This window comes from Pteropus medius, unplaced genomic scaffold, assembly GCF_902729225.1.
Source record: "Pteropus medius unplaced genomic scaffold, Ma_sr-lr_union100, whole genome shotgun sequence".
Lineage (NCBI taxonomy): Eukaryota > Metazoa > Chordata > Mammalia > Chiroptera > Pteropodidae > Pteropus > Pteropus medius.
Window position 1 is genome coordinate 6,687,460 of NW_024354503.1, and position 25,723 is coordinate 6,713,182.

Consider the following 25,723-nt stretch of genomic DNA (forward strand, 5'->3'; position numbering starts at 1 on the left):
CTTGAGATCCTCAGTGCTAGGTTTCTTAACTTGGGGTCTATGTACACGGATAGACTTCAGAGGGCCCATGAAACCCCGGAAGGTATTTTTTAAAAGTCTTTATTGAATTCACTGTTTTTTTTTCCCCCATGGACATAATTGGTAATGTTGGAAAGTATCATAACACAGTGATCTAGAACAAGGGCTTATAGTCAGACTGAGCTGGGTTGCATTCTTGGCTCTGCTTGATCATGGCCTTGTGACATTGGGTAATTCACTTAATCTCTCTGAACCTCAGATTTTTTATGTCTGATAGAAATCTTTATCTCAGAGGAAATAGGGTGATTGCTAGGATTAGAAAAGGTAATGTGTGGGAAAAAATTTAATACAATGTCGTACACATAGTAGAAATTCAATAAATGTTAGCTAATATTGAAGTGCCAGAATAATTTGTGTTTCTTCCTACCATACATCCCATTGTTATTTGAGTGACTTGCTACAGCTAAATTTTACAAGCTGCCCTAGCGTATTAAGATGAATGTCTGATCTTGGCCTTGAATTAGTACCGTGAGTTACATTATCACGAGTTAGCTTACAATGTTCTGAAGGGTCACACTGCTAAGAAATCAAGAATGGCTTGGTAGGCTTTACATGTTAATAACAAGTATTCTGTCTGGCAGCTGAGCAATCTTGTTTTCCTTGGACTGGTTCCAATAGGATTGCATGGATTGAGATGCTTTCAATAAGAGAGCTTTAACTCAAAGTGCCCCAATTCTGGGTGCCTTATTATCCCTGTAGGTTCCAGTATATCAGTCATGAGAATCATAAGGGCTTTAAAGTCTACAACCTACACAGCAATAGTCTTATAAGAATCACCCTACTCTAATGGGGTCACACTGTTTCCGAAGAGAACTGTACACTGATACCTAGGACCATTAAATATACCATTTTCAACTTGTTGATGATTGCAACTTAAGGATGTTGCATCGTCCTTGAATTCATTTTTAATACTTTTATTTATATTCTGACTATGTTCTAGAAATTTTTATATGTATATAAAATATATATTCACATACACATGTGTACATACAAAAGCAAGTAGTGGAAAGAAACAATCAATTAAAATGATTTGTTAGAATGTCAGAATTGTAGGGGAATGTTTTTTATTTTCTAATAATTTAAAAATAATTTTTATTATTAGTAGTATAATCTTTGGGCAATCAGCAAAATAGTAAAAGGCAATATTTTACTGCTTCTGTGGAGCCAAGCAACAGAAAATAGTGGTATCAGATTATGATCAGTATTTAAATCTATGTCTGATGATTCTTTTAATGGTTATTTGATCATAATAGAATCTCAGGTTTGGAGGACTTTAGAGTCTAACTCACATCCAATGCTTGACTCTCCTCTATAGCACTGTTCACAATCATCATAATAATTAGAAACAGCCAATTATTGTGTATCTATTATTATGTGCCAGATACTATGCTAAGCACTTTAGGTACAGTATCACATTTAATCTTTATAACTACCCTTTAAGTTAGGCCAGTGGTTCTCAAAGGGGTTTACAGATCCTTGTGGTCTTCAAGATTATTTTTGAGGGGTTCATGAAGTCAAAATTATTTTCATTATAATAACTAAGATGCTATTTGCCTTTTTTCACTGTGTTAAAATGGGTGAAGCACAAGTCAAGGCAATGACACAAACTGTACTAGTAGTCATTGTATCCTTTACCAACATGTTCTTTTATTTTTTAACTTGCAGTTAAAAAAATTAAAAGGGCCAGTTTACTTAGAAATTTTCTTGATGAGGCAGTAAAAAGTATTAATGTTATTAAATCTTAAATACATTTTTATTTAATATTCTGTGTGATTAAATGAGACATCCACATAAAGTAGTTACTTTGCATAGTTATACAACAGTATAACTATGCAAAGTAACTACTTTATGTGGATGTCTCATTTATGAGAAAAGCACCTGTGTAATTGTTTTGAGTTGTGAGCCGAATTATATAAACACCATTTTTACTTGAAAAAATGACTGTGATTTTTCAGACTTGATTATTTGGCAGATATTTTCTCAAAAATGAAGTGAGCCAGTACTAATGACAAAATTCAAGCTTTCAAGTGAAAATTAAAATTTTGCATAATTTGTATTTGCTACCATCATCTCGACAAGTTCAAAATACTTAAAAGACTTTTCTGATGAAATTGTGATGATTTTAACGAATGTGATTTTTTTTCCCCTTATATTGTACAATGAAATGTGTCAACATTTGGAAGACTTGGATTACTCAGCAAACCAATATTTTTCAGATATGAAATGCATGATATAAATCATGCATGGGTAAGAAGAGTTGATTCAAAATGAAAGATCAATGGATTGTAATGTAACACAGTGCAAATGTTCATTGATATGTTTTCAGATTGCAACTACCTTTAAGAAATGGCCATTGTTGAGTTTTGGTGTAGTATCAAAGAAGAATATTTTTAATTGTCAATCCTCCCTTTTCTGTGTGAAGTCAAACCTAGTCACACAGCACAACCAAATCAACACATTGCAACAGATTGAATGCAGAAGCAGATAAAAATATCCAGCTGTCTTCTAAGCCAGACATTTAAAAAATTTGTAAATATATAAAACTATGTCCTTCTTTTACTACATTTTGGGAAGATATTATTTTTCACATAAAAAGTTATGGTAAAACATGAGTTTATTATTTAAAGATTTAATAGATATGTTAAATTTTCTTAGTTTTAATTTCTAATATAGTAAATATTGATAGAAGTAACCCACATAAAGAAAAACTTTGGAGTTTTTGGTAAGAGAGTGATTGGTAAGAGAATGACAAGATCGTGAGGTCAAAAAGTTTGAGAACCCCTGAGCTAGGTAAATAAGACAGAAGCATGGGCTCTGGAGTCAGCCTGCCTGTGAATTTAGACACGATTCCTTAGTAGCTTTATGACTCTTAGTAAGTTACTTAAGCACTCTAAGCTTCAGTTCTCTCATCTGAAAAATGAGGGTGATAATATGAATTTTATGATTGTTAAATCAGAAAATTCATGTAAAGTACTTAGCGCAATGATTAGTATGTAATGAGAATTCACATGTTTGCTGGGATAATAATAATTCTTAACCCTATTATCCCTATTTTATAAGTGATGGATGTGAGTCTGAGTTTAGAAAACCCCTCTTTGGAACTTAACGGAATTTAAAGCCAAAAAGCTGAAACGATCTCAGAGGACAGACAGATAGATGTGGACCAGTTGACGTTCTGTTAGGTACATGGATAAAATATCTCTATAACTATAAAATTTAGAGGTCTGTCATCTTGGAATTTGCTTGTGCCTCTTTGGCAAGATTGGCAACTCACAAACACAAAGCCAAATGGAAGTTTTAATTATGTCCAACAACATAGCATTTTATTTAACCAATCCAAAGAAACTCCTGCTTAGGCAGAAGTATTTTACTATGCATTGAAAAGTACAAGCAAATACCACCCTGCTCTTCATAAACAGAAGATAGCCTGCATACATGGAACCCTTAGAAGTGGCCCTTTGCCCAGAGACTTAGAAGTTATAATTAACACTTTAAATTTACACAAGCAAATCAAGCTTTAAAATTAATTGCTCTCCATTTATGGGTACTAGGAAGGTATGTAAACTTGTCAGTTGTCTCCCTTAATTATTTGAAATCACAGTCCTTAATTAAGAGATGCAACAAACTTTATTAAAAGGCTGTCACATAACACTGAAACTCACTGAATGGTTCTATATCCTGACCGCACTTGCTCAAAATAAATACGGGGAAACTTTATTATAACTTTCCTTTTTAATGAGCAGGTGTTAACCTCTGCCAGAACTCCCTGGTTAGGTACTTTTATAAGCTGCAGTATTTTCAAGTAGAAAATTATTAGGTGGTACTTAATAAATTCAAGACAGTACTCTTAATGATTTAAAGCTAGCTAATTATTACTTTCAAGAGTCTTTGAAAACTTAGGAAAAAACATGATCTTTAAAATTTTAAGTTGAAAATTAAGTTTAATATGATATTATATTTATAAGATGTGTTATATTTGCATGCACAGATGTCTGTGGGTGATGGGATTATAGATTTTTTTCCTGTGCTCTTAGTGATATTTTCCAAATTTTATACAATGCTTTTATATGATTTTTATAATCAGAAAAGGCTTCCTGCAACAGTTTTGTTATAAAGCCATTAAGTAAGGTAGAGCAAGATAGCTATCCTTGTAGAAGGGCAGTCTGGCTGGGGATATTGGGGCATAAGCAGGGTAGGGAGAGTCTTCATGTGGATGGGGGGCAGCCTGGCATGAAAAGTCAGAGCTCAAATAGGACGAAGAAGATAGTCATATGTGGGCATGTGATGGTGGTTGTCAGAGGCAGAGCAGAGTGAGAAGGGCATCCACACAGGAGTAAGGCCTGCATAGGATGGAGGGCATTATGGCTGATACCTGGTACAGGGTGTTGAAGTCTAAGCAGAGTGAGGAAGATGTCCATGGAAGGGGTGGCCTAACACCAGGAGTCAGGTAAAGAGGTAAGGAGACATCCATGTGTGGGGAGTATCCCCGCATGGGGAATTCAGAGTCCAAGACAGTGAAAAGTGCATCCACATGGGGGAGGGGAGTTCATGGCAGCGATGAGAGATTAGTTATAAACAGGAAGTTGATCAAATTAGTCAATAAAGGGTAATAGAAGCCAGATTTCTCACTGTCATTAAAGGAGATATAAATTATGGAGAGAGAGAAACTAAAATGAAACCTGTGGTATTACATTAAAAATGGAGATTTCAATGTAAACTCATAATTTCCAATAGATGATATAGATAGATAAGTAAATAGATACACACACACACACACACACACACTCATATATTATACTTGTATATTTATATACTCTAACTCTACTTTGTGCCAGAAAGAGGTGCTCAAAAATGATAGAAAATGGTCAGAAAGACAGAACGCAGCTTGGAGAGATTCCCACTGACCAAAGCTGGGAAAATTTAAATACAAAATAATACAATCCTATATATATATGCCTTACTGTTAAATTGTACACCTGAAACTTACTGGATTTTGTTAACCAATGTCACCATAAAAAAAAAATAAATTAAAAAAATAATAATAAAATAAATACAAAATAAATAAGGACAATAATTGATTATATTGCCTTGAATAAAATGAGCATCCATGACTCCATACTGATATAAATAAATGAGTAAATTGAAAGTTTGATAAAGGATAGGATATTAAAAAAATTTCAAACCAATATTACCTCAGTAAATTTAATTAAAAAGAAAAAAAGGGGAAAAAAGTTGGAATTTCACAGAGGAGACACCTGGCAGACATGAGTGAGCAAAATGAGGATCATCCATGAAGGGATAAATTGAAACTACTGCCTAATAGGATGTAGTGAGAACACAGGCCACTTCTGTGATATTCCTGTCAAAGATTCATAATCTGCATCAACTCATGGACAGGCCCAAAATGAGGGGCATTCTACAGAATAATTAGCCTGTAATCTTCCAAAGATCAAGATTATGAAAGTAAAGAAAGATTATGGAACTGTTCCAGACTGAAGAAGACTTTTAAAGAGACATGAACTAAATGAAACGTGTGATGCTAAACTGAATCCTTCTTTTATATAGAACATTTTTCAAACAACTGGCTAAACTTTAGTGAAGTTTGAAAATTAGATGGCAATATGTATTAATATGTATTTCCTGGTTTTGACAGTTATATTGAGGTTATGTAGGAGAATGTCCTTGTTTGTAGAAATTACACACTCAGGTATTTGGAAGTGATGGGTCATCAGATTGACTGACAATTTACTTTCAAATTGTTCAGGAAAAATTACCTGTTTTGTAGGTAACTTTTAAGTTTGTGTTGCAAAGATTTTTTATTTATGTAAAAAAATTTAAATGAAAATACAGCTAAACTTCAAATATAAATATTATTTTCAACTAATAAAGTCACATTTTTAAAGACCTCTTCTTGCTTCCTGCTCATAATATAATTTTAAAGCATGCTTACTTATAAAATCACTTAACCACATAGTTTGAAATGTAAATTTGTATTCAAATTTACACCATTAATGTCCCTTAGAGTTGGAGAAATGAGTATAGGGAAGATTTTATCATGATTGTTTCATTTAATGTTTTAAAATATGTCTTCAAATTCAAGTGATCAAAATTATTTCTCATATGAGCTGCATAAGATGTGCAACTGCACCATCAGAAACCTGAGATTGTAATAATAAACATTTATATTTTACAAAGCAGTTTCACAACCATAACTTCATTTTATCCCACTAGTCACATTCATTCATTCATTCAGCAAAGACACAAAAGTCATTTCCTATCCTAGTCTCTAAAAGTAGGTATTACTATGATTCTTATTTTATAGTTGGAATATTGAAGGAGATTCCAGGTTACCACTCTTCAGTGCAGGAGCCAGGATTCCAGCTCAAGTGATGTAACTTTAGTCCTGACTAAAGCCTGCGCCTTAAATAGGGAGTCATAATTTGCCCATGACTATGTGATTCCTAAGGGCCTATTTCTTCATCAGCAAAATCAAAGTGTTGGACTCTGTAATCTTCAAGCTTCAAAATCCTAAAATTCAAGTAATCAATAATAGTAACAACAACAAAAAACAAAATGACTGGGAGTAAGCTTAAGTATAAAAGTATATAACTTACATGGGGAAAAAACACTACAAAACTTTTCTGTGATGTTTTTAATGACTTTAATATACAGACTTGCAAATGTGTTAATTTTCTCATTCTCCTTTTTTGGTGTGTGTTCACTTTCAGATCCATTAATACATAAAATTCAGGGGTGATGATTTAGGGCTTATGAAAAGTTTGTTCAGGGAGGCTGAGACATTAACAAATCTGCTGCTTCTCTCCTGAGATTTTTTTTTTTTTTGGTTGTTGTTCCAAAGAACCCTTTGTTCTTTTTAATGAGGGTAAAGACAGATGGGTTTGGAAGTGATTTTTTTCCTTCTGTTAAATGAATAGGCCACTGCTGCTTTGCATAACTTGAGGAAGTCTTATGGGAAACAGGCATTTCCACGATTTTTCTTTGGAGATGCGGGTGCATTATTGTTACTATGAAGTTATATTTGATTGGTCTGAATTGTGTAGCACTAGGAGTGATATCTTTCTCTTCAAAGCTCAACATAACTGCTCATGAGCACTTTTCAAATGAGAGAAAAGTTATAAAGCAGAAGGAAAGACCATCAAAGTGTTTAGACTGTGAAACTGATTGTTTCCAAACAACTCGAATTCATTATATGCCTTGTAATGAAGACATCTTAATAACAGTGAAAGCAGCCCCATTATCTTCATGCTTCTATTAACCAATTTATTTTGTTTAGATTAATGGGCAAGAACACCATCTGTTACCAGAAATTTTCTTTTCATCAAGCCTGTCCCCATTAAGAGTCTCCAGTTAAGTAACTTCAGCTGCTCTCCTGTTTAATTTCTATAATAACTCAATTCAGGGGTATGGAGAGAAAAAGGCAGCTAAGAGGATAATGTAAATTGTACCATGCCCTCAGAGGATTTAATCTGGTCACCCCTTGGCAAGAAAAATTAGTGGGAGGAGTTTATGTGTTGGAGAAAACAGCTGAGGAGAGGGAGGGGCAGAACTGATGGCAGATGTGGCTGCTTTAAGGAAATTGTGTAGTAGGATTTTTTTTAACCTTTGATAGCTTTTTGGTGGATTTTTTTTCTCTAACATCTCTTTTTTTAAGGCATATTTCAATTATTTAGACAGGTAGTGATGAGTCCTTTTTCATAATATTCTACTTTCAGGAATATGAACTATGTCTACATACATATTGGCATATGTATGTCTATATAAAGTACAATTAATATACAAATATTATTATTGTAAATGTTGACACCGTGACATTGAAAGAGTTTAAAATTTTTTTTCTATCAAAGATCCATGACTCCAGCTCAAGCTGACCTGGAATTTCTTGAGAATGCCAAAAAGTTGTCTATGTACGGTGTTGACCTTCATAAAGCAAAGGTAATGATAACTTTAGCCTTCATTAACATGCATGTATCAGATCTGTGTCATATAATACTTCTCACCAGCCTTTATCTGGGGTATTATAAAACATTCGAAAGAGATAGGAATTCTTGTTAGAATTTTAAGTCTATCAGGTGAATCAATCAAGTGTATCAAGTATATAAATTGAATTGCCCCTTTGCAATTCCACCATCAAAATGAAGTTTCGCATCCAATCCACTATAAGGATCAAAAGATATAATATCTAAAGCAAAAGAAATATTTTCCTAAAATGCAGATAAATTTGAAAATGTAGAGTGGCAGCAATGCATGTTTCACAGCCAACATTACCTATATCGGAATCACCTGGGGCGTTTCTTAAATATCAGATTCCTGAGCTCCTCCCAGATTTTTTGAACTTCTTTGGAGGAGAAGCTAAGTCTCCAAATTTAATGAAGATCTCAAATGATTTGCATTCATGCTTAAAGCTGAGAACCATTGGCCTAAGGTAGCAGTTCTCAGACTGGTCTCTGAACCAGCATTTAGCATCATTTAGGAACTTGATAGAAATGCACATTTCAGGCACCATCCCAGAATTACTGAATCAGAAACTGTGGGTCGAACCCAGCAGTCTGCTTAACCAAGCTCTACAGGTGATTCTAGTGCAATGGCATGAGCCACAGTAGCTCATTTGAAAACTACTGGGTTATGGAATTAGAAACGTGAACTCTAATCCTAGTTCTGCCTAATAGAACCTAACAGAATGAATACTTAAGAAAAACCGCTTGAGTTCTCTCATTTTCAGCTACTGAAATTGCTGGGGAGTTAGAGGAGTTTATGAGGGAAAGGGCTCAAGGGATAATGAGGTTTATTTAGAGGAACTTAACAAGGATGCATGAAGAGAGGACTCAAAACCATGTCCAATGAGAAACAAGCAAAGGAATAGGGATACTTAGCCCACAGAAGAGAAAGCAGGGGGAGGCATAATATCTGTTATAGTATATTTAAAGGATTAATGTGTGAAGTAGAGATTTTACTATGGATCCAAGATAAAACTAGAGCCAGTAAAAATGGGAACTGCAGGGAATTACTGTTCAGCTCATTTGACAGATTAACTTTCAGAGCTACTCAAAAATGAGATGGGCTACCTCATTAGGTAGTAAGCTCTCTATCACTAGAAGTATTCTAGGATAGGCAGTATAGTCTATCATTTTACTCTACATTTTCAAAGAGTGAAAAATTGCTCTTGGAGGAATTTAGAAAAGGACATTCAGATATCTGGCAGATGATTGGACTAAAATGACCTTTCAGCCTTCTCCCAACTTGACTATCCAACTTCTGAAGTCTCTTCCTTATTTAAGTTACATTAGTTCTATTAAAATTTTATTACATTTTAGTAATTTTTCTTAAGATGTTGCTCCAGATTGTTTTGGCCTGGGCACTGTAACTTGAATCTATATAATTCATGAATCTCTAAAGTAGATGGTAGGAAGATTAGTACATCAGATCTGGTTTATTTCCAGAACTGAGGTAGTTTTGGTCTTGCTTCTCAGTTCCTGCTGGAGGCTGATATTATCAGGAATGAATGAAGGAGTCCGGCAGCATGTTCCTTTCCCAGATGTTGTAAAGCAGATTGTTTCTCCAGAACATATAATTGAGAGATACAGTTGTACCCACGAGCTTTAAGAACTTAAGAGGGCATCTTCTAGGAAATTCTGTTATATAGTCATTGAATTGGAGCTGTATATAATATCTCCTTCTCGATTGTGCTTGTATATACACATGTAGGCACTAATATGTTTCACTATACTCATATTGGGAAAAGAAGTAGTCAGAAACATTTAACTCTGGGTTTTGATTTCTTATCTAAGTAAGCAGTCATCTGTTGACATTAATTCAGATGACATTTATTTTCCTTGAATTACAGGCATAGATGATTAACATTCAATTTTTAATTTTTTCTAAGAGGCATATAAATATTAAATATGGCCTTACTATATCTTACTGTTTTTCCTTGACTCAGGGATAATATTTATAATCTAATATACTTAACATAATAATTATAAAAATCTGAGATTCTCTCACACTGAGTTTATATAGGAATAAACTTAACTTTTTTATTTATCATGATTTTTGGACAGATGACCACTTTGTCATTTAAAAAAAAATTATAATTGTGGATGATGGTTGGTAGTATACATAGCCCTAAGCCCTGGTCTCTAGGAAGTCATGTGGTCTGCTAACTTAAACATATATGTATAGGACATGCAGCCACCATAACTACTATAGTATTATTTGCTGATTATAATGCTAATAATAATATAGTATTATTTGCTGATTATAATGCTAATAGATATTTTAGAACTAGAAGACCAAAATGAGAACATAAATACTTACTAGAAGTTTCCTATACAGACAGACATGCTAAAAGTAAGTAAGTGTCTCTTTTTGGGTTGTTAAGAAAGCTTTTTTGGAGGACAAAGAGGCTCAGTTTTATAAGAGAGGTGTTGTGAAGGCAGATGCAAGCCCAGTGATATTTCACAGTGGCTTTGAGAGGTAGTGATGGTGGCTATATTGCTTGTTATAGCAGTTATTTCCTTCAGTGGGTAACATGTGTGCATGTCCACGCTTCTTGGACAAGAGAAAAACAGATGTTCCCTCAGAGTCACTAATAAGAAAATAAATGATGTTAATGGTTGAGGGTTTAAGCCTAAGGCATATTGTTACCTTAAAATTCCTTAATTTATCGACCTAAATGAATCAAAATTGTTGTAAATCAGAAGCAAAGAATTTATTGATATTTGTCATAATAAATTATGAATAATAATGTGGGCAGGTAACAAATTCAATGTAAACATTTATTGAGCATGTTGTCAATAATGGGCAGTATTTGGGATGATACAGAAATGATTAAGATAAAGTTTCCACCTTCAAGGACTGGACTGTAATTTTTTCTAGTTGTCTTTCTGATTATAAATGTGGTATATACATATGATTAGTGATATATTATTAATATATATGATTAGTAATATGTGTATATGTATGTCTTATCCAAACATATTTGTATGTGTCTAGAATATAGGATGGTAATCCTGGAAATTATAAAATTATTACTGGTTACTATTAAAGAGTATGGGAAGAGAAGATAGAATTTTACTTTTATTTTACACATTTCTGTATTGTTTGGATTTTTTTACATACATATATTAGTTTTGTGATATTTAAATGTTTTTAAAAAAGATAATACATGTTTATTATAATTGGGAAGTATAGAAACTAAAATGAAAAATTGCTCATAATTCTACCACCTAAAGAATGCCATTATTAACATTTTGGTATATTCATCTTTCTTCTATGTACATTTTTTATATTGTTTGGATAAATTGTATATACAACTTCACCCTGCTTTATTTCTCTTAACATTACAACATAATTATTTTTCCATTTATCTCCCTAATTCTACATAACTGTTTTAATGGCCACATTGTGTTTCACCAAAGGATAGTCAATAATCTAACACTGATGCTTGGATACTTAAATTATATCTAGTTTTTCATGCATATAACATTCTGAATATTTTCATGTATAAAGCTTTTTCTGTGATTTGAATTATTTCCTTGGAACAGATTACAGAAATAGGATTACTAAGTCTGATTTAGACATTTTAAAGACATTTGTGATAGGTAATAACATTGATTTTTTTTTAAATGTGGTAGAATAATGACATTTTTACATAGACTGAATAGTCTCATGGGTTTTGATTGTTAGAATAAGCTTTATTTTTCATTGTATGCTTTGTAACTGTTTTTGGTTGTTGATATCTTTAGATTATCTATTAGTAGTCAACAACGTGTTGAGCACTTTGCTCAAGACTAAAATGCTGACACTTTTCTTTTTCAGGACTTGGAGGGAGTGGATATCATCCTAGGTGTCTGCTCTAGTGGCCTTCTGGTTTACAAAGATAAGCTGAGAATTAACCGCTTTCCTTGGCCCAAAGTGCTGAAGATTTCTTACAAACGTAGCAGCTTTTTCATCAAGATTCGACCTGGAGAGGTACAGAATTTGTGTTTCTTTCCTCCTGAATCAAACACTGACCATATCTGAAACCTCTTTTCATTCCTGTTTTCCTTATTATGTCATCTAAGAGGTCTCTCTATAGCGAACTATGCAGGAGCTGATATTCTGTTTTCTAAATTACTCAGTCCTATTAATGCCTCTTTTCTTCCTTACTGCTGGTTTTTGGGGCATTTCTCTTTATATAAGTATATATGCCATGCCCAAAAGTGAAACTTGGATTGATAAACTTGTCCCTTGTTTACTCCAGGTAAAATTTTGTTGGAAAATATTTTTTAAGTAGCATGAGATTTTTAAATAGAGGGATTAAGTTACTCATGTTTTGCATCACCAATTCCTTACCTCATATAATTAAAATTTATTAGTATGCATAGCTTCTAGTAGTTACTGGGAATGAATTCTGAGGTGGTTCTAGATTTTTAATAGAGTTGGATGTTCAACTTTGTACCAGATAATTTAGTTATTAGTTGGTGGACAAGTTTCAGGATATCCTAATGTTTGCCAGATTTAACTTTTATATTGAAGAGCCATGATGATATAGTGGAAAATTGACTAAGTAGGAATTAAAAAAATAAACAAATTCTAGCTCCTACTCTGCCACCTACTAAATATAAGACTTTGGACAAATCTAAGGCTCAGTTTCTTTATCATTCAAGGGGGATAATACCTCCTGTCAGTGTTGTTTTGAAGATCAAATGAGATGACAGCTATAAAACGTCTATACAGGAAAGCATCATACTGATATAAAAGCCATACTCATGGCTTTGTTGTGTATATATCACCATCTGCTGGTGACATGATTCATAATTTGAGCATGGAAATACTGGATGTGCTGCCTTAAAAATCTCAGAAGGATTATCATTGAAACATTTATTTAGAACCATAATTATTTACCTGTGCCTAGCACAGAGCAGTCAGTTTCTTCCCTCAGAGAGTTTCAAACCCAAGAGTCATTCAGTCAATAGATATTTAATAGGGCTTTCTTTGTGCCAGGCACTATTCTAGAAGCTAGAAACAGTGAATAAAAGAGTCCATCCCTCAACAATATTACCTTTTAATGTGAGGCAGGAGAAAAATGCTGGCAGCGTCTTTGTCTTGGCCTTGTGTGCCACACACACACACACACACACACACACACAAATATTAATAAGTCTGATAATTGAAGTCCTTGGTTTCTTTAAATGTCAACTATATAATATATACCATAATGTAGAATTCTTACTTTAAGAAAGCAATCAGGAACAACAGTAGGATTTTGAGAAACAGAGTATTATGACTATAGTAGATGATTTAGAAGTAGCATGGTTTAGTGGAAACCATGAAGTTCTGGTTCTGCCACTTAATAGCTCAGACTGAGTAAAAACTTGTCTGGCCTCAGATTTTTCATGTGTAATACTGTCTAACCATAGTGTTATTGATAATGAAAGGCACTAGAAATAAATGTCAGTTTCCTTTCCATCTTAAAAAATATCCTTAAGGCAAAAACAGAGAGGCAAGAGACTAACAGGACAGTGTTTCTGGTAGCCCTATCAAGATGTGGTATACCTCAGTCAAAGAGGTATCTCAATAAATTAATGATCAATCAAAGGAAAAGAGAAAATAATTCGAGTTGGTTTGAGCCAAAATCTTTAGCTCCTCTTACTAAAAAGGATTGCATAATCATATTGATTGATTGGAGGAATCATCTACTGTTCCATTCTCTGATCATTGAGTAGTCTAGTATTCCAAGTGCAGACGGTGACTAAGAAAGAGCAGTGGACAATCAAAAGGTAGCTTAATTATGACTCAGGAAAATGTACTCTGTGTGTGTGTTATGACTCAGGAAAATGTACTCTGTGTGTGTGTGTGTGTTTCTGAATAAAATAAGATGCATAAATAATATAAGATGTATTCCAGGACTTCTTTTTGTGGAAAAAGCCACTCTCAGTACATTTCTTTTGGTAAGTAGGAAAAATTTCAAATATTTCATGTCCTTAGGTTAAGAACATCCTTTTTATTCTCAGTGACCTCTTCTGTAGCACCATATTTCTCTGGCCCTGTATCACTGTAGTTGAATAATACTCTATGTTCTATGTTTATTTGTGTTTTTATAGCAAGAACAGTATGAAAGTACCATCGGATTCAAACTTCCCAGTTACCGAGCAGCTAAGAAATTATGGAAAGTCTGTGTAGAGCATCACACATTTTTCAGGTATTGTTCTCACTTAAGTATTTTTCAAGGATAAATTATTTATGCATGTTTTTATTTTAAGCCTGCTATTGAAATTCCCTTCTTTGAATGGCTGGCATTCTTTTATTTAGCTTAAGATCATCCTAAGCAAAACACAATAAATCCAGGAGCTGAAATCAGTCCTACCAGGAGGAGGTACCCAGACTTACCTTCACATGCAATTTCTCTAAGCTGCGCTTACCTGCTTTCTGTGAGGCTTTTAACTAGAAGGTTAAATATAAGAAGCCAATCATTACCTTGGTTCTAATCAGCCCCAGAAAGGGAACACAGAGAACCATCTTTGAAGCCCAATTGTATCAGATAATCAGAAGACAGAAGAAAGTTTCATTTCTGCTTTTCAAGAGGCCATATCCTATCATTACCCCCCCTGTATTTATTTACCAAGCATTTTCTGTGTGCTTACTCTTTGTGTAGTCACTGTAGTAAGCATGGGAATAAACCACAAGATAGTTTTAGTCCCTGTCCTGATGGAACATACAGTCTAACAGAGAATATAGACCTTTACAAATATTACTTGTATTAAAAGGAGAGCCAGCTAGTTATTGTCAGCTTGCCTTTTTAAGAAAATTTCTTTATTTTGGAAAATTGTATACATAGCAACTGTAAAGAGAATAGTATAATGAACTCACTGTGTACCTGTCACCCAGCTTCAATAATTATCATGCCAAGGCCAGTCTTGTTTTATCTATAGCTCCACCCACTACTTCCCAATTATTATGAAGCAAATCTGAGACCTCATGTTATGTTATTCACAAATAAACTTGACTCTGTATGAATGGCTCTCAGGAGAGAGAACCATGATATATTTTCCTTCTACTAGTATTTTTGTATTATACTTAGCATTATAGTACTGGGGACAAGAAGAAGTATCAAGGAAAATACTATTTCAATTCATATTTCAAAATAAAACATAAGGATACATTTTATACCTGGTTAAAGAATCTTTATTATTGGCATTAAGATATTTCTTTATACTTTCATCATCCTCTTTAAAATAAAACCAAGAAAATAAAATTTTAAAAAAGAGTTAGGAAGAGTGGAAAAAAGTTATTTTGAATATATATGTGTTAGAGATTTAATATATATGTGTTATAGATTTCAGCTACAGACAATGTATTTACTCGTAGGATAGCATATTTAAATCCATTGCATCAAAATAAGAGGATATCTTAACATATAATGCTTCATTACTTAAAAGAAAATATTTGATGAATTAAAGTAAACTATCCCCAAGGGAAAAAAATACTCTTTTTTGATAGTATTTGATATAGTAATTTATGTATTTATTCAGCAAACATTTATTGAGTGCCAAATTCATGCCAGGCGCTATACCAGAAGTGAAAACACAAAGATGAATAAGTCACAGTGTTTATCCTTTACCCTTATAGAGTTCAGTTTTGTAGTAGAGACCAGCACATAAATTGTTTCAATTCAGTGTAGTAAATGCCATGACAAAAGAGCACAGGATACTGCATAAAAAGGGGTTCTTAACTGAGTTGAAAATGATTTGACAAAATTATTATTCTAGTTGAGTGAAAAAAAAAAGATCTCTGGGCTTGGACTATCCAGCCTCTTAACAACTATATGACCTTAAGCAAGCAACTTCTTTTTTGAGGTTCAATTTCTTATATACATAAAATGATATTATGGGATGTAGTAAAAATATTACAGTGCTATAAAAGCATTTTGAAAACCATAAGGCCCTATCTACAGAGCTATAAGATGATATTATTAATATAGGCCACAAGAAAATTATGCTTTGAGAAATGACATAGAATTAAAATCATGATTATTGGATTAGAAATCTGTCTTAATTACTATAAGGAAACTATGATAATTTTGACACTTCCTTAAATCTTGATTTTGTTTTTAATCTCACAGTCTCAGAGTGAGATAAGATATATAATATATGATTATTATGTTCTTTTCCTCCCAGACTGACATCTACAGACACCATTCCTAAAAGCAAATTTCTTGCACTGGGATCGAAATTTCGATACAGTGGCCGAACTCAGGCTCAAACCAGGCAAGCTAGTGCTCTGATTGACAGGCCTGCCCCACACTTTGAGCGTACAGCAAGCAAACGGGCATCTCGGAGCCTTGATGGAGGTTTGTATTGAATATTGATGATTTCTCATTACTCTAATTCTTTAGAGAGAGATAAAGGAAGTACAGTTATCTATAAGAGAGCCAAAATAAAGAATGTCAGTGGTAAAATGAAATGAATCTCACTAATTGTCTAATTCAGTAGAATCATCTTAAGAAAAGGAGGACTGAGGTTCAGAGACAATAGTAACTAGATTACGTTTCCACTGTTAGGTAGTAGTGAACTGAACACCACTAGAATTAGAATTCAGAATCTCTACCGCAGAGTGAAAACCTAATGTAGTATACTGAATTAAAGCCCTCTTGAATGTTCTTAAACAGTTATTTTTTTCCAAGTAGAAAAGAGGGAAAGGGTCTGCTTTAGTAGAACAATCATGTCAAAAGTTTATATTTTTTTTGTAACGTGGCAATTATATACAGAAAAAGCAATACTATTATTGGAATCTCCAAATTTTGTTTAAAAGATTTTCGATAGAATTTATGATTATATATGCTGACAGAAGATCTGTCTGAATTTTTCTAAGTTTAGTCTCAAGGATTTGAGAGCATTACTGAAATGAAGTAACAAGTCATATTTAGTTCTTTATGCCACTAAAAAAAAGGTGGCTAATAAATAAAAGTTCATGGACATGGACAGTGGACTAGTGGTTACCAGTGGGAAGGGGGAAGGGGGAAAAAGTAAAAAAATAAAATGTTAAAAATAAAAATAAATAAAAGTTCAGAAGGTAATAACCAAAGTAGAGTATTGCTGATTACATTTATTAAGGACTCCCCAGTGTACAGTTCTATGCTATCTACTATAAAAGTCAGATTTCGTATTACAGAAGTTAAAGGTTGGGATTCTGGAATCAGACAGGCCTGGTTTCAATCTCAACCCCTGAATTTATGATCTGTCTTCTTGGGCAAGTTACTTAAATCTCTGTGCCTCAGTTTTCTCTTTCATAAAATGGGTATTATCATAATATAATACCTCAAAGAATTTTCATGAGGAATAAATTAAATGATGTATATATGGTGCTTAGCACAATGTCTGACACTTAATAAGTGACCCCAAAATATTAGCCATCATTAAGATAAAAGTTTGGCCACAGAATTATTATTTTGTTTCGTATCATCCAAAACTACGCCGCAATATTTTGGTTTGTCAAATTATGGGAATATATATCATAAATGGCAAGCTTAGTTTAGAAAAATCAGGATTGATCAGTTTTGAAAAGAGAATACCAAGCAGTACAACTTTTGTGCTTCCATAGTGTGAATCATCTTCTTTCTGGTGTTTCTCTACTGTCTTGAGTTTGAAGGGGCTGTTTTGATAGCAATGGTACAAGACAAATTGTAGGCTAAAATAAAACAGAGTAATAGGGTAGGGGAATGTCTGGGAATGGGAGAGATTGGGGAAGTGTTTTGAATTGAGTACTCCGATCTAAATTTAGAAAATTCCTCTGAGGAGCTTTGTTTGAACTGAGACCTGAATTATGAGAAGGAGCCAGCCGTCCCAAAATCTGGGGGGAAAACATTCTCAAAGAGGGAGTAGCAAGTACAAAGACCTGGGAGTAGGAATGAACTTGACATGTGTCTAGGTCAGTGCTGTCTCATAGAACTTTCTGTGCTGATAGAAATCTTCTATTTTGTGATGTTCAGTTTAGTAGACAGTAGCCATATGTGGCCATTATGGACTTGAAATGTGGTTATGTAACTGAATTTTAATTAAATTTAAATTTAAATAGCCACACGTGGCTAATAGCTTCCATATTGGACAGCACAGGTCTAGATCCTAATGGATGAAGGGAAGAGAAGTAAAAAATAAATGAGGTCAGAGAAGTAGGCAGGGGCCAGGTTGTGTAGGGCCTAGCAGGCCACAGTAAAGAGTTTAGATTTTATTTTAATTGCAGTGGAAAGCTATTAGAGGGAGTGATATGATCTGATTTCTATTTTTAAAAGATCACTCTGACTGCTGGGTGAATACTCCACTGAAGGGTGAATAAAATAGAAGCATGATGAGGTCTGTTGCAGGATCTGGGTGAGAGATGACAACCGCTGGGATTTGAATTATAACTCAATAAAACTGTTTAAAAAAAACAACCACCACTGTCACCACCATGATTCTCTGTTGTGATTCATAGTTTGTGGTCTTATTGAGAGAAGGAAAGAAATTTACTTCTCTCCAAGGCTCCCAGGTGATACCTTTCACTTGAATTGCATATCCATGTGTACATAATTAATTTTTTACCAACATGCTCTTGAAATAATATTAACCCATAACAAAAGAAATACAAGGACTTAGGTATAACATTAAAAGTTATTAATATTTAGAGTTTATAAAGTATTTTTATATCTATTGAGTATGCCTTCCTTAGCTAGCCTAGCCTATCAAATTAATATCTTTCACATTTTACAAATGATGAAACTTTCTGCCTCTGTTTCTAACTGCCAGTTTCCACAATTATACCTACTTTTCCACATACAGTACAGATTGCCAAGGCTAGGAATGCTGAAGACATAAATCATTTGGCTCTGCAATATTAGTATTGGATTAAAACCAAATGCAAGTGGCAAAATAACACATGGTGAAAGCATGGGCTATGTTTCTATGATGCCAGACAGAGTTGAATTAATTCTTTGAGGAGGTGTGAATACACATGTATAATGATACTTTAACACAACTGTGAGCAAAATATTTTGTCACATTCCGCTGTGTTGTTAGATTTGGTCTGCCATCTGCCATTCTTGCATTGACTGGCTTAGAGCACCCTTGAGTAACAGGGACTTGCAACAGGGCACAGAGTTTTCATTGAAAAATAGATTCTTGTGTTTCTGCTGTTTTTCTTATGTAGCCTCTGAGAAATGATTTCTTTCACTGGAGATCATTATAGGGTAACAAGCATTTCCTTCTTGGTGTTATGTGTATGAAGTAGTCATGAATTTCAATTTTTATCTGTCCTGATTCATGGAATTTCTTTGTTTTGTCTAATTCGTACTGTTTATAAATCTAAATTTATCAGGATAAATTAAATTCTTTATACTCAATTTAAGAAGGCAAGAAAGTATGTAAGAAAAATTGTAAAGTCTTCCATGCAAAATAATTAAAATTTACAAGTGTCAGTAGAGGGAAGGATGATTTATTATTAGAATTATTAAATCATGTGGAAACACACTTGCAATCCTAGACACTGCCAGATAAGTGAGGTTTTACTAGAAAGTGTATAGATGTTTTCTTTTAGTCCCTGGAAGAAAGAAGATAAAAATCATAAAAGAGTGTGAGTGATTATTTTTAAGAAAGCAATCTGAAACTTGTATGCCCAATAGTCAAACCAAAACAACTATGAACTCTGAAAAGATCAACCTTTTGTCATGAGCCTGTATTGAATATTCTCTCCCAAACAGTCTATATATATAGCCTTTTCCCAAAATCAGTTTCCTAACCCCAGCAACCTTGGCCTGTATATGCACTGGATGCCAGTACCCCCCGCCCCTTCTCTCCCCCATGGTGACAACCAGAAATGTCTCCACACATTGCTGTAAGTTCTCTGGGGGGCAAAAATTACCCCCCATTGAGAACCACTGTCTAAACATATTAGAGAATAGGAGTTGTAATACAAATTGAAAAGGTCTAGGAGATAGTAGGAATGAACTCAAAACGTTTGTTTGTTTGTTTGTTTGTTTTAGGGACCGGAGTCCAAAGATTTTTAATTCATATTATTTTAATCAAATGACTTATTAAAAAGGAAATTGCTTGGTTCAAAGATTTACCTTTAAACAAGCATCAAAAGATCCATTTATCAAGTTAATTTATAATCATTCCAAGGAGGCTTCACAGAAGAAATCAGACTTAATTCTTTTTTTCTAGAATATATTTTTAGGTTCCCGAAATCACCTATAAATTAATAGATCTTTATATCAAAAAAATCTTCATGGAAGAAATCAGACTTAATCCTCTTTTCCCCCTCCGTTACTACATTATACATTCTTGAAACTAACAGATTACAAAGTTAATCAGTCTTGCTAAATTTTTAGTAAAATGAGTTTTCTGTTTCTTATTTTGATGTCAATGTCTCAACTCTTTTCCCCTTTTATGAAACATGATCACCAGCACATTTCAGCTTTTCTATTGAGGGTACTTTTAGCTTTCTTGTTGCCATCAGTTACCTGGCAGTGCACTACTAATGATATATATTTTTTTACCTTCTGTATGATAGCCCACTGGACACTATAACATCCTTATGTATCCTAGATTCATAATTATTTCACCTAGTGACTTTGAAGTAGAATAGTGATTCTTGCCTTCACTCATTCTTCTCTTTTCCTTTTGTCATTTAACAGCAGCTGTTGATTCAACAGACCGAAGTCCTCGGCCCACCTCTGCACCAGCTATTGCTCAGAGTCAGGTCACAGAAGACAGTGTCCCAGGTGCACCTGTCAAAAAAACAGTGGTTTCTAAAGCACAGAAGGAAACAGTGAAGGATGAAGTGAAAGAGGAAGAAGGGCCACCTGAGCAAGCTGAGCCCGAGCCCACAGAAGTGTGGAAGGTATGTCCAAGTATCTAGCTAATTCACTTTCTAATCTAGAGGTCCAAATATCTAGCTAATTCACTTTCTAATCTAGAGGTGTTAACTCCTTGACCAGGAAGATTTTCAAAGCATTGATTCTTGTAGAATTGTAACAAAGTTATTTCTTCCTCACTCTTTCTGAAAGAAGGTATCTCTCATGAACCTATAAAATGCTTTCTTAGAATTATGTCATGAAGACTGTAAACTATACCAGAAGTTTTCACATGACCCACACCTTTACGTAACTTATATCTAAAACGAATGAGTGTATAAAACACAGCAGCACTGTGATCCTCTGCTTTTAAAAATAATTTTTACTCATCCAGAAGGAATCTGCACATTCCTTTTTAAGACTAAGCTATGCTAATATGATTAAAATATAATTTGATTTCATAAGATGGATGTATGTGCAACATATCCAAAGAATATCCAGTATTACATAAAGCACATCTATGTGGTTTTTCAAACTTTGAGAAGCTTTAAAAAACGGGGAGGATCTACTGTGTAGGAGACGTTATACTACTTAGTTGCTTATAGTTCTGAGTTGATTGTCCCCACAGTCAGTGAACCTCGTTGAAAGATTACCAATTTAATTAGCAGATTTCCCAGGAGTAACAGTAACAGGACTGATCGTTTATGTGTTGATAAGCTTTTAAAACACATTTAAGCAGTGAAGTTGAGGTGGTAGTTCAAATTTATTGAAGTAAATACAAGTCTCTCTGTTGACAAGATGAATTAATAGACACAGTCTTTATAAGAAAAAATGACATTTTTATATGTCTGTTAAGAAATTTAAAACTGTATAAGACCTTAGTAAGTACTCTCACCTTGGCAGATGGATTAATCCCATTCTTTTGGAGTCAGTTCAATATATAATTTATCTGTAGAGCAGAGGCCAATCTGGCTCTGTTTTGACTATATTAAAAAAAAAACCTATTTAATATGACAAGCAGTTTTTACTGTCCTTGAGACCAACTTGAGTCTAGAGAGAAAAAAATTGAGTGAATGGTGCGTGTTTCCATTTTTGTACCTAGCCAAATGTGCATGACATTGGACATCAGGTTCAGTGTCAACAGTGTCTTTTTAATCTTAGACTACTTCAGTTTTTAATGTTAGGATATCTCACTGGCACTTTTGACTATTAGGCTAACTGGAGATTGTTGGATTATTGGAGTTGGCAAGAGAATCTTTTCAAATGGCTAAGATTTATTTGGCTTTTTGTTAACTTACTTGCTCTCTTGCCTGTAAATAGACACAATTATCTTTAAGAATAGGTTCCATTTGCTCTTGGGACCTTGGCAGAGTGGAGAGATCACTTTCTGGTATATGCTCTCTATTTAAGTGCCAGCAGGGATCTTCTTGCCAATTAATTCTGTGTAATGTGTTTTGAGATACTTGTGTTGAGATCAGACTGAAAGCTACCACTACTATAGTAATAATAACCTATTACTATAATAGTAGTAACAGAATTAACGGTGACTCTGAGTTGATTTTATTATTTGTAGTGGTTATAAAATAATTATGGAATTTACCTGAAGCCATATTTATTATATAAAGCAACAGTACTAATAAGTAGTCTTGTAACTGTAACTTTCATTATCTAACGCCAGTTTGGTGTCCGATAGAGACAGTTAGCTTTTTGGCATCTTGAGCTATTTTGCAGATGTGGAGATAATACCTCTCACCCATGTACATCTTTATCTCATTTAATGTTCTTTGTAGGGTCATACACAAAACTACTGTTGCTACTTGGCCTTCAGACTGAGATAAAGGCTCTCAAGGTTTTTGCTGTTGGATCACTAAGAACCCAAAGCAAAAAGTCATTATTCATTTACACAAATCATTTAAAGCTTTGCAAAAAATTGAAAACTACCATTTGTTAAGCATTGACAACTCTATGAAGATAGGTTTTTTATCAATAAAAAACCTAAATTCAGAGAGGTGAATTAACTGACTAATGTCCACATAGCAGGTATACTGGTTTTCAGAGTAGAAATGACCTAAATTATTAATTAATTACCCCTGGTAGTTAAAAGTGCTATTGCTGGATGTACTTCTGATTTGTGTGTCACAAGGTTTGATGTTATGTTCTTCACATTCAGTCCTAGAGAAAATAGCATAATGACATTGTACTCTGAGGTAATGCTGCCATGGGCAATTAAAAAGAATATGTCAAATACACTGATTGATTGATGAGGTTCTGTAAAGAATTTAATGATACAAAATGAATTGACCCTTAAAAGCAGTTTTCGATTTTGAAATATCTGGTGCTTTAGACTTGCTCACTTTATTGTGCTTCCTCTTAATAGTCTAGGTTTTTGTTTTTGTTTTTTTTAAATACTTAACTCCATTTTGAGTACATAAAATGACTATTACTAAAGGTATTTCAAAGCTCTGAGGCAGGAGGCCTTATTCTCTCCTTACTATTAAAAATGAATCTTATCCATCTACCAAACACATGGGCTTTAACTCCCTAGAGAGGAAATTACAGTGTGTTGAATGTTGCAGCTGAGCCCCGTGTGTGCTTATTTATAAGTCAGCCTTGGAAATAATTGCATGCATCAGTAACAATTTGGATTAAGTTTATTTTGATGTTTTGTTGTCTAATAAACTCAAAGGGGAAACTGCCTCCTTAAATATATTGATCAACTAACAAAATGTTTTATATTTACCTGCTTGGTGTTATATGTGGTTTATTATATGTGTACTTTAACTGTAAAGATTTTCTTTTTGTGTCTATCCTGTATGTCATACATTGATATCTTCATTTGTAAATTTGTGTTTAAAAGTTAAAGTACTTCTAGATCATAAAACAAAGCAAAAACATGGCTTATTTAATTTAAGCCTAATTATTATTTTTAATAAATACTTTTTAATATAAATAAGTAAAAAATGTTTTCTTTATCAATATAATAATTACCTTAATTTTCTTTTTTGATTATTTGGCTGTCCATATTACCTCTTCAGCTTTGAAAATGTGATGGTCAACTAACAGACTGCTCTTGAGAGTAATTGTCCTTCCCTGTAACATCCCCTAAGGGCTGCATCATGATGACTACATATCAGCTTATTTTACAACCAGCTTTAAGATGTAGCTTATTTGGAAACAGTGCTCTTCATAGAAACCTACTAACCTAAAGTATTTTACCACTTTATTTCTTAAATGTAGGTGGAAAAAACCCACATCGAGGTCACAGTACCCACCTCAAATGGTGACCAAACACAGGTTTGTGCCAGTAGGCCACTTGTTCCTTTTCCCCTCCTTCCTTAATTTTTTATTCTCCTCCACTTCCCTCTCCTTAAAAAAAAAAATTTAAATGAAGGTTCAAGCAAACAATGAACCAATATTTTATCATTTTTCTTTCTTTTTTTAATAATGGCAAAACAGAAGCTTGCAGGAAAAACTGAAGATCTGATAAGAATGAGGAAGGTTAGCCATTTTTCACTTTCACAAAACTGCATTAGCATCTTCCATCCTGACTTTTACAGTGCATTAAAAAGACAGTGATCCATCCTTTTCATTGATTTCTCTTAATCAGATATTACTTTCAAATAGCAGATATGTGTGTATATATATGCACACATGTGTATACAAAAGAAATTATAATCCTATACTATATAATAAGCATTTTCATTAAAATAAACTTTCCAGTAGGAAAATAACTTTTGAAACGCAGTGAAATAATTAGTAAAGGTCAAACCTGTCCTTTACATTTAAACTTTATAAGAAATGTTTCATAATGGCATCATATTTTTGAAATCATTGACAACATTTTATACATATTTATTATGGAAACCATCATAACAGCAACTCCCAGTATTGTTAATAACTATGCGTTTGGCTGCTCTGCGCTTCATTCTTTCCAACTAAGGATGAATCAGTTCTTACTGACTAGAATATTGACTGATCATGTATAAAATGCCCATAGATCTTTCTTATGAAAGGTATTAGAGATGTACAGACTGCAGTATTATTAAGTATGAAATATGTCCGAAAAGCTAACTAATGTTTTAAAGTATTTCTCTACTCCATGGAACATGGAGTTTCAAAGCTTCTTAAAGTCATGCATTTTAAGAGAACCCTCAAACAGCTCAGTTTCAAAAATGAACATAAAACAGCTTGTTATGTAAGAAGCCAATGAAGCCAGGAGCACTGTCTATTTAAATAACATCATCACATACTTTCATCGTTCATGAACAAGGTCATCTATTTTCCAGTGGTAATCGTGTCCTCTGTGTCTCCTTGTGTTCTGTGACCATTTCATATTGGCATATGCTGCGCTGTGGACATTTAATTTTAAATATTTTTTTTGGTTTGCCAATTTGCAGTTTTTCCCGCAAGAACAACATTTTAATTTTTTATGCTTTTCTGTTTTTTCCTCTTTCATTTTCACAGAAAAAGAGAGAGAGACTAGATGGTGAAAACATTTATATCAGACATAGCAATTTAATGTTGGAGGTTTGTATGAACTTGAAGCTTATTTAAGTTGGTTGCCTATAACCTGCGTTCTTTGCTGATCCCCCTTTTCTTCTTTCTGTGCTGCGTTTGGTTTTGCATGCCATTGCATGGGAGAATTTTAGGTTTAAAATGCTTTTGCATGTTGGTAAACATGAAGATATGCAACCATCTCTCCTTCTGACTCTATTTAGTTTCCATCTCTCATACTTATCTAAAAAATATATGATTGGGACTACCTCTGCCTCTCGTGGTTCCATTGTCTTACCCACTTTTTGAAAATTCTAAATCATTGTT

General features: G+C 33.7%; 1 protein-coding gene across 25 annotated transcripts in view; it reads left to right on the top strand.

Moving 5' to 3' along the window:
- The window catches only part of EPB41 (erythrocyte membrane protein band 4.1), a 154,373-nt gene that overhangs the window by 90,337 nt on the left and 38,313 nt on the right, over positions 1 to 25,723 (top strand). For 11 of the 25 annotated variants that reach the window (XM_039854319.1, XM_039854321.1, XM_039854303.1 and 8 more), the window contains exons 8-14: positions 7,944 to 8,031; positions 11,914 to 12,066; positions 14,181 to 14,278; positions 16,254 to 16,426; positions 20,744 to 20,949; positions 24,140 to 24,196; positions 25,367 to 25,429. In XM_039854319.1, the coding sequence (XP_039710253.1) occupies positions 7,944 to 8,031; positions 11,914 to 12,066; positions 14,181 to 14,278; positions 16,254 to 16,426; positions 20,744 to 20,949; positions 24,140 to 24,196; positions 25,367 to 25,429 (838 nt within the window). Of the gene's footprint in view, positions 1 to 7,943; positions 8,032 to 11,913; positions 12,067 to 14,180; positions 14,279 to 16,253; positions 16,427 to 20,743; positions 20,950 to 24,139; positions 24,197 to 24,358; positions 24,514 to 25,366; positions 25,430 to 25,723 lie in introns of those variants that run through there. The other 14 variants (XM_039854324.1, XM_039854328.1, XM_039854308.1 and 11 more) reach the window with 5 other exon arrangements.